This window comes from Danio aesculapii, chromosome 7 (assembly GCF_903798145.1).
Source record: "Danio aesculapii chromosome 7, fDanAes4.1, whole genome shotgun sequence".
NCBI lineage: Eukaryota > Metazoa > Chordata > Actinopteri > Cypriniformes > Danionidae > Danio > Danio aesculapii.
Genome location: NC_079441.1, coordinates 27,455,913 through 27,466,221, shown reverse-complemented (window position 1 = coordinate 27,466,221; position 10,309 = coordinate 27,455,913). Strand labels below are relative to the sequence as shown.

At 35.6% G+C, this 10,309-nt stretch overlaps 1 protein-coding gene across 2 annotated transcripts in view; it reads right to left on the bottom strand.

Annotated features, from left to right (window-relative positions):
- Nucleotides 1-598: 598 nt before the first annotated feature.
- Nucleotides 599-10,309, bottom strand: part of dok4 (docking protein 4) — a 103,655-nt gene continuing 93,944 nt past the window's right edge. For both annotated transcript variants that reach the window (XM_056461491.1, XM_056461492.1), the window contains 4 exons: nucleotides 9,126-9,315; nucleotides 8,591-8,729; nucleotides 6,573-6,690; nucleotides 599-5,276 (listed from right to left, as the gene is read on the bottom strand). In XM_056461491.1, coding sequence (XP_056317466.1) covers nucleotides 5,134-5,276; nucleotides 6,573-6,690; nucleotides 8,591-8,729; nucleotides 9,126-9,315 — 590 coding nt within the window. In that variant the 3' untranslated portion in view covers nucleotides 599-5,133. The remainder of the gene's footprint in view (nucleotides 5,277-6,572; nucleotides 6,691-8,590; nucleotides 8,730-9,125; nucleotides 9,316-10,309) is intronic.

Here is a 10,309-nt window from a genome sequence, read left to right as displayed (position 1 = left end):
GTTGATACTGCTGCTAAACAGACATTTAACTGACTATAAGAAACTTAGCAAGAGCATGTCAACTTACACTAACCCCAACCCTAGCAGTCTACTTATAATCTAATGACAATTAGTTGGCATGTGGATGCAATGTAACTTAAATTCAACAAACGGACCATCAAAATAAAGTGAGGCCCAAATTTATCATTCATTTCAAGTTGGATGCTAAATTACTAGTGAAATCAAATAATTTGAGAAGAATAAGGAATTGTGCACTATTAGTGTGTATTACTTGGCAACAACTTATAAAAATCCTGCTGTTTTTGTATATTTTTAATAGAGAGCAATGTAAAGCAACTGATAGGAACAAATGTGCAAATTGCAAAACAGAGACATAGAGGAAAACATTTCTAGAACAATCCCCCCTATATACTAAGTTTAGGGTCAGTAAGATTTGCTGTTTCTGTCTCTTATGTTCACAAAGACAGCATTTGTTTGCCTGAAATGCATTTTTACAGTACCAGATTGAGAAAAAGTGTTGTGATATAAAAATGGTTCTCTTTTTTTAATATATTTGAAAATGTAATTTATTCCTGTGAGGTCAAAGATGATATAGCAGTTTACTCTCATGTTTTATCAATTTAATGCATCGTTGCTGGATACATTTCAATCAAAAATAATCTGACACTGAACATTTGAATGGTAGTGTACAGTTATTTATGTGGGCAGAGTTTTGCAACAATACACAGTGATTGATGACTTGGCAACCATTAAGAAAAGGTCGAAACAATTATCAAAGAATTAAAATAAACAAATTTTTACAATGGGCACCTGGCAGAATCCTCTTGTTTATGATCAAAATATAAAGTAATGACAATCAAATCATCTCAAGTCCTTTTAAATGCGGTACACACTTAATTTATAGACCATTTCAATGTAGTGATGTTATTGACTCATGAACATTTCCTGCTTGTTATCAAACTATTTCATAACTGTAACAAGAGGCAATTCAATCATATCTTAACATTAAAACAGCTATCAAAACATCATTTAATAATATGTGGACCTTTTTGGATTCTCAGAAGCGATGGAAGTCAAAATGTAAAACGGGAAATACGTTAGGCCTACTGTTACTGTGTGCATCCCTCAAAATGGTCTATTGAATCCTAGCACTGAATGACAGTCAAAACCTGAAGACTGAAGCTCAATCAGATAAGGCAACAAAGTTAATTCTGTTGCAGACAAAACATTTTTAGATCCTCAACATTAACCAATTTGAGTTTATTTATGACCTTTAGGACACGTGTTAATGATTCGACACAACAGAAATGAGCAGAATAGCTTAACTAGCAATGGCTAACCAGCCTGATCAAATTCCAACAGATTGCATGAGGAACTTGGCTTAATTTGTGCTAATCTGCAGATCCATCATAATGGGTTACTGAGAATGAATGCCTTAATGAGGAACTTGACAATGAGCCACACAATTTTTATGTCTGCTGAGAAATAAAAGCAATTATGGCACCCTTCATTTCATGGAAATTACTGGAAAGCAAGAAACATGTCTCGTTTGAGGCCAACCACTTTATTTAAGATACAGTAGGGCTTTTCACACTGTGCTGAAACCCATGTTTATTGTCATTCTCAATCTTTTATCAATGAAGAAAAGGTTATGAAAATAAAGCAGGGTTAGTTGTCAAACATCAGTGCTGCTAGGATGTAAATCATTACTCTAATGGCGTTCTGTAATTAAATTACAAAATAAAGGTGGTATTTCATTATAATTAGGGAGAAAAATGTAATTAATTTACAGATATTTAAGAAAATCTGATTGAAGCTGAATATTTTATGTAAAAGCATGGTTAAGTTGATGTCTTCTACAATTTTAATGGCAGTTTGGTAAAGCGATGCTATTTTGATGCTTTGGATCAGTTCTTTTACTTTAATATGTGAAGATCTAGACATATAATGTAACACAAGCTTATTTGATAACTGTTTTGTTTCCTAATTGACTTCAAGTATACGCCTTGATTTTAATGACCAACTGCTTATTTCCAAGACACTGTTGGATGCTCATAGGCAATTGTTTTATTTCCTAAATAATATCATAGTGATCTTTATTTTACCTCAGTGTGATCTGAAGGTAAAAACAGCTGATTTTGTAATGGCTGTGCATTTTTTTTAGGATTATTGTCTTAATCAGTGTTGGGGGTAATGCGTTACAAGTAACGCGGGTTACGAAATAATATTACTTCTCTAAGTAACATGTAAAATAATGCATTGCTTTATATTTATATTATTTATATTTATATAATATTAGTAATAATATTTGAGTTACTTTTTGAAAATGTACATTTTTTAATAAGCTTTTAAAATATAAACTGATGAATTAAAATGAAAGTAGCCACAATGAATCAAGCAGTCAATGAGAGAAAGTGTTCATTATTTTAAACGTATCGAAGAAAAGGTAAAGGGGATTCAAGGGACAGTGATTTTACTTGAGACAAATAGTAAAAAAGTAGTAAATACATTGCTTTAAACTTTCTATAATCTGTATATACGGCATGTTTAGCTCTGGGGTCAGGAAGTTCTCAGATAACATTATACAAATTGTTTTATGTGTTTTTTTAAAGGTAAATGTAGGTGTAGGTTATACAAAGTGTTGTTAATTGCAGAATGTATCTGGTAAAAAAAGAAGGAAAGGTTTTGAAAGAGAACAAGTATTAAAAAGTAACTCAAAAGTAACGTAACACATTACTTACCATAAAAAGTAACTATGTAACGCAACTAGTTACTTTTTTGGGAAGTAACTCAATATTGCATTGAATTACTTTCAAAAGTATCCCCAACATTGGTCCTAATTCAAGTGAAGGATTTTTTGAAAGCCTGACAGTAATCAGTGTTGAGTATTAATGTAACTGTAACCCTTTCTTGTTTTAACGTTTGAAGACATTCATTAGCCTAGAGATTTAGAAAAGAAAAAAGGAGCTAAAATGTAATCAGTTACATTATTTCAAAAAAGTAATCTAGTCAGAGTAGACTGCATTGTAAACAGGGCAATCAAATTCAACTCACGGCAAGTCGTAACTTTTTGATTAAGTGGCTAGATCGTATTAATCTCATTTGTACATTGTAGTATGATCCCCAATGATGGGTGGGCTTAGGGGTGGCATTTGGTTCCACGTCTCCTTTTTAAAAATTGTACATTTTATATGAATTAGCCACTAAACTGACAAAATGTAAAAAAAGTTGCGTTTCCTTTGAGATCAGGCTGAGGCAACATGTAATCTATAACTTATGATGACACAGCCCACATGGAATCTGCAAACGCAGAAATCAGCAGATTTTTAACCCATCATTGAGTCTGTATTTACTTGTGTAAATGTGTGTAACTTTATATTTATTCAGTTTTTATATTAAATTCACTAATATTATTGTGATGTAACAATAGTAATATTAAAATGATTTATTTACAGTTCGTAAAGTAACATTTTTTGTCTTTTAGTAGATATATTATGTGAGAGACTTGCTTTGTTTAACCAATAAGTGGATTTAATAGGATTTGCATTGTAGATATTAAATAAAAGTTAAAATGGTATTGTTTTTTATTTTATATATTAAGCTTTTAGTTACAATACTTCCAAAATAATTCTGCATAAATCCGCAGTTTTTTTTTTACAAAATTCTCCACAGAAATAGCAAAAAATGTCTGTCTGACCCTACTTATGACACATAAAACTTGCCAAAATTGGCAAACATGTGAAACAAAACAACGCAATTGTATTTTAATATGGCTAGATATTTAGCAAGTGATAGCAATCAAGTCTCACAGTCTTGTGCCTTGGACAGTCACAGATACATTGCAGATTGTATTGTTTTTCAGGGAAAGAAGTCAAACAGCCAAAATAGAATTTAATAATCTTAAAAGTCCATTCATTTGACATAAATATGTTAGCTTGGAGAAATATACAACAAAAGGATCCAAAACAGTCTTATGGTCATGCCATGTGCTGCGTTCGTCCAATCAGTGAAGAAATATGCTAATGCGGACATTAACCCATAGTTAGCCAATCATACAAATCCCCCAGGAGGTTGTTGTTTACCTAGTATAAATAATAAGCAGCGTGAAACGTGAAGATTTAGAATGACTCAGGGTTAACTTGTTTCTAGTGTGAAAAGCCCTGATGTTTTTCTCCTCTTTCACAATGCCAGTACAAACCCTTTTACACACAGAACTGCTGAGCTGCTAAGGAAAACCCTACTAATATACACTGCAATCTGTCTTGTGCTTTGTTGGTAAACTTCAATAAATAAATAAATAATTCATTCCTCCACCTTAGACGGGTATAATCTTTGTTCCCCTCTAAACGCGGATCTCTGACCCTCAAAACACCGTCCCAATAAACAGTGGGCCAGCGAGTCTGAAAAGATCAACAAGTACACAAAGCGCACAAGCGAGTCACTCACCTCCGTCCAATGGCTTTCTTCATTATGACACGGAGAGCGGGATGACATTACAACTGTCCATTTAAGTCACTTTAACAGAAGAGAAAAGGAGAAACAAACCGGACGCCCGTACAAAACGCCACTCTCAGAAACAGCTCCCGGTTCCACAGAGTCCTCGAACAGACATGCCAATCTAATGAAAAGTAAAGCATCTGATCAAAACACACTTTGGATTTCTACTCACACTGGAGAGCAGAAGTGTTTACCTCTGAGGGCCCTTCCGTCAGGGCCGCAGTGGTTGTGTCTTAGACGTGTAGGGGTTTCTACAGGTGTCTAAGCTGCTTACCATGGGGGACCATGCATAGGGTTGAAGAGCGTGCACGAGATTAAGAGTTAGAATAAGAGATACTACTAAGAAGAACCTACAGTAGAGTTTCTACTCCCACCAAGAGTGACCATATTGCACTGTGAGCCGGTTCCAACTTTTTTGTGTCTGTTTGAAGGGTCTGTGCGCCCTGCTCCAAACTTCCCAGTGCGTTCCCTCTTTCCACAGTGCGTGCCCTCGTCGTCGCTGGCAGGCTCAGGGGGAACCGAGGCAGCATGGATCTTCCCCTGCTGAAGGAGAGCTGATGGAAAAAACTTAGGGCAGAGTGCAGTGTGGAGGGAGGTCAGGAGGTGAAAAACGTGAAGGATTCACTGCGGAGCCGCTCACTCGCTGGGGTACGAGGGGTAATGTGTCGGGGGTTGAGGGCAGCCACGGCCCATAGGAAGTGTCGAGTGTCTTTCTGGAGGAAGGCGTTTAGAGAAGAGGTCACTGTCCATTCCTGGTTGAGGATCACCGTAGAGGTCACCTAAATGAGGGGGAATGTGTCAATTGGATGGTCTAATGTTTAAAATAATGCTTGTTTGAGAAAACAGTCCTGCATCAATTTTGAGATTTTTAAAAAGCATCGCTATTTGCTTTTGAATAGATTCTGAGCTTCTTTTTTAACAGCAGGTGGCACTCTAGGCTAGTTTTTAGTGTTTGTGCACATGGTGTTAAGAGTAAGAGCCATAATTTGGTATGTGTACATTTGCTGATTTCCCCCTACCCCTTTGTTTGTGATGGTTTGCTCCGCCTTTATTGGATTGTTTTAACTTAAATTACAAGATGCAAAAGTGAAAACAAAAAAGACAGAGCAACATTTTCTTTGACCAGAGTTTACTGTTAGACTGCATGAGAATTTAGTAAACATTTTTAACTTAAACGAAACCAGAGTCAGTTATTTGGTCGACTGATTTCCTGAAAATTCTGATTCTACAGTCAGGTATATAAGGGATACAGCTGCAGATACTTGGGTACATCAATATAGCACAATTTTTGGGATATTCATTTATTCATTCATTCATTTTCTTTTCAGCTTAGTCCCTTTATTAATCTGGGGTCGCCACAGTGGCATATGTTTTACGCCGGGGATGCCCTTCCAGCTGCAACCCACCACTGGGAAACACCAATTTAGCTTACCCAATTCACCTATTGCGCATGTCTTTGGACTTGTAGAGGAAACCAGAGCACCTGAAGGAAACCCACAAGAACACGGGGAGAACATGCAAACTCCACACAGAATATACCTACACCCAATTCTGTCCAAACAGCTCCCAAAAGTGAATTTTCATCATAGGTGCCCTTTAATGTTATTGGGCTAGTTTTAGTGCGAAAACCTGGCAACCCTGGTTTTTACGTCATAAGAATATTATAACCACAGCTCACTATATGAACACTTTTGTATTTTGTTTAAAACATTCCTAACTTTATCAATGATTATTTTAGGTTACTTGTAAAACTAGAATAAGAATCAGAGCATGGCCGTTTGTAAAGCATGTAAAAACTAAGGTCAGAATCCATTCAAGAGAGAATAAAAGTGAATTTTAATAATTTTAGAATCAATGCAGAATAGTTTATTTGACCATATTTTGTCACAGGTGTAAAGTTTGTGCTGTTAAATGTTTTTTTGTGTGTGGAAACCATTAAAAATTATTTTCATATTTGTTTTGACAACAGTTGTTGCAGCAGCTGTGTTTCTGCTATGCATCCACGGCCTACACAGTGACAAAAATATAACCTGCTTATAAAGATGATGAAATAAATCAACAAGATGAAATCCCACCATTAGCAGAGTCCACTCCAGCCTGTGATCCGGTAATGTGGTGCCAGAAAGCACTTCGTGGTAAGATTGCTGTTGGGGTGCAAGGGTAGGACGTCCCCTCTGGACCCTTGGATAAAAGCTAGCAGAGATGAAAAAGAAGAGAATGGACAGAATTTGAATTAGTTTGACTATTAAAAAACATGGCATTAGCTGTTGTATGACAGGAAGAAAATCAGGTTATGTGCACTGCAATCTCTGCAGCTCCTTTTTAATAAGCACTATGTGTTTATAATGACAAGGGTGGGTTTAAGAGGATATTTAATGTGTCCTTAAATATCTAAATAGCTTAAAGAACATACCAAACTGTGCTTTTTTTAATACTTAAAGATTGGCATAAGTTTTCGGTAAGGATTATGTTTAGGGGATAGCATATACACCTTGTAAAGTATTAAAAAATCATTATTTTTTAAATGAAGAAACCCAGTAAACCACATACACAAGTATGTGTGGGCCTGTTACTGCAGTGTTCTGTTACAAATAAATGCATTTTTTTCTGTTTTTCTGTCAAAGAACCCCAACAAAAATTATTTACAAAATAACACAAAACTGTTAAGCACAACTGTTTTCAACATGAATTATAATAGATTTGCCATCACAGAAATACATTACAGTAAAGAAAAGAAAACCTTTTAATAGTAACAAGTTACTTAACTTTATGTAAAACAGTTTTAAATAGTTTAAAAATTGTACTGAACCCCAACAATAAAATATCATTTTGAATCATCATGAATGTTATAAAACTGAATTTTCAAGGTATACACAGGAATCAGAGAGTGAAATTCAAGACTCTTTCCATACATTTTCAAACCTTATTGTCACTTTAGGTTTCAGTTAACATTGGCGATATTTTAACTCATAGTATATTTACTCAATACTGATTGTAACAAACTAATTCTTAACTAAAATGTTATTCATATACTAAATAAAAATACGGGCTGCATGGTGGCGCAGTGAGAAGCACATTCGCCACACAGCAAGAAGGTCACTGGTTCAAGCCTCAGCTGGGCCAGTTGGCGTGTCTGTTTAGAGTTTGCAAGTTCTCCCCATGTAGGTTTTCTCCGGGTGCTCCGGTTTCCCCCACAAGTCCAAAGATATATGTGAACTGGGTGAGCAATATTGTCTGTAGTGTATGTGTATGAATGGGTGTGTATGGATGTTTCCCAGTGATAGGTTGCAGCTGGAAGGGCATCTGCTGCGCAAAACATATACATTGTATAATCAAAAATTATGCTAATTTAATACCTTGCAAAACTGCGTTTAAAACTTTTTAGTATCCCTAAATTTCTTTAAATATATTTATCAACTTTAATAACTTTTTAAGATGTCGCAATCACCCTGATATTATTGCCAGAATTTTTTTTAATTAAAAGTTGAGTCTTTTCCCCAAAGAGTATCTTTTGAACATTTTTGTACACAATTCACATAGTTAAAGTCACATGTGTGTATTACGTTAATCTTAAAGTCCACATCATCCAGAAGCTGCGACAGTGTTTTTTTTTTTCATATTGTGACGTAGTTCCTAAAAAAACGGAACATTAAATGACAAAACAGTGGGTGTGGCTTGTTTTTTCTACTGCAAGCTGAATAGATACATGTATTAAAGTGGGCATTTCATTCAGAAAGATGGGGAAAAGGGTTTGGAGTTAGATTCCTTTGTTGTCAAAACTGACAGTTTCAGCTATGTAGTTAAATATGTTAGCCATGCCAAATTCCTAAAATATACGTAGCTAACTGTAAAAAAACAAAAACAAAACATTTTTTTCTTAATGACATGCACAGATAAATAGTCCACCACAAAACTAGCAAAGTGAGCTAACAAATCAATGGTTAACTATGATTTCATGGGGACTTCATACAGTGGCGCAGCCTACTGTAAATATTTATAAAAAATGTTTAAAATGAATCCAATCAGCCTATTTCCAGCTTTAAATCAGATTTTGAAAGATATTTTCAGAGTGGTCTCATTTTCTCTTGGTTACCTTGCTGTTTTTCTCCATTTCCATGAGGACTCTCTTATGCTGCTCAGCTATAGCCAGCGTGGAAGAATGAACCCTTTGGTAGATCTGCTCTCCTTCCCGTGTCTGGAAAGTGTACAGGCCTTCCCCACTGTCACACATCCTTAAAAAAAGCAAGATTAACACTCAATACACAGTTCAGCAAAGAAAAAAAACGAACTCATACATGCTACACATGTGTGTGATGCACTATAACAGCCACTAGGGGTCAGTGTGATATCAAACGCAGATTTTTCTCTCATCTTTTCCAACAAAGGGCATCCAGCTGGTGATGTGAATCGTCTTTTATTATTTGATCAAAGCAGAGAGACAGATAAGAACACCTAATCTGCCACTGAACTTCCTGTAATCCACTCAATAAAACCTTTTAGGAGGTCCACCACAGTTCAATGGCTTCCTCTATGCTTTCCCTACATGACCACATCAGACTGAAATTCACATTTTACAAGTTCCTGTGAATTGTCTTTCAATTTTTAATGATGTTTTGATCATTTTTTACCTGCCGGCCTCGAAGGTGAAGCGTGTAGCGTCTCGTCCGTATCGACGCAGCGAGCACAGCGGCCAGGTTACCAGCTTGGTGCGAGGGTTGTGAATGTCCCACAGGTAGATGTTTTCATGTGTGATCTGCATCATACACTCACCGTAGATGTCCAGATTCGGGCAGGGCAACAGGAATACATTGAAGCGCTCTGAGAGGAAAAGCAGCGAGAGATAGAACTAGGTAAAAGTTTGGTTAAACGACTGTGAAAATTGTTTGTAATTCCGACAGAAAAACTGTAATATATATGCAGTAACCTGTTAACTGGTTACCAATAAGTACAGTATAATGTATGGCTTTCCAGGTGAAGCTGAATCTATGTTTAATAACAGTAAAAGAACAACTGTAATGCTAGTTGTCACATGTAAAGACAAAATTCTACATTCAGATATATGTGTAGGCTTTGGTATATAAAATAAAATCAATCAATCAATCAATTAACCAATCAATTAATCAATCAATCAATCAATCAATCAATCAATCAATCAAAGTTTGTATGTTATCAGAAACATTAAGGTGGCTTGTGTTCATTTTTTTTTGTTAAAATGCAACCTTATTATTATTTTCATTTATTTAATTATTTATTTTTGAGGTAATTTTTACAAATAAGCCACCTACAATCAGCCTATTCTCTTCATGTTGTTTTCTGTATCAACATTTTAATCTTTAGAGTAGTTTAACTCCCCTTGTTTATATTACCAAAAATGAGCAATAGGTGGTTTGTGTTCACATGTTATATGTTTATTTATTAATTTATTATCTGTGTGTGTCATTTTATAGAAAGGCCTCTTATAATAAAGTCTGATTCTACACTCACCGGCCACTTTATTAGATACACTATCCACCGGGTTGGACCCCTGTTTGCCTTCAGAACTGTCTTGATCCTTCTTGGCTTAGATTCAACAATGTCCTGTAAACATTCCTCAAAGACTTCTATATTGACATGATAGCATCATGCAGTTGCTGCAGATTTGTCGTCTGCACATCCATGATGCGAATCTCCTGTTCCACTACATCCCAAAGGTGCTCTATTGCATTGAGATCTGGTGGATTCTATTGGATTATCAGCAGTTTCTGACATACTCAAACCAGCTGTCTGGCACCAACAATGATGCCAAACATTCAAAGTCACTTAAATCAGCTTT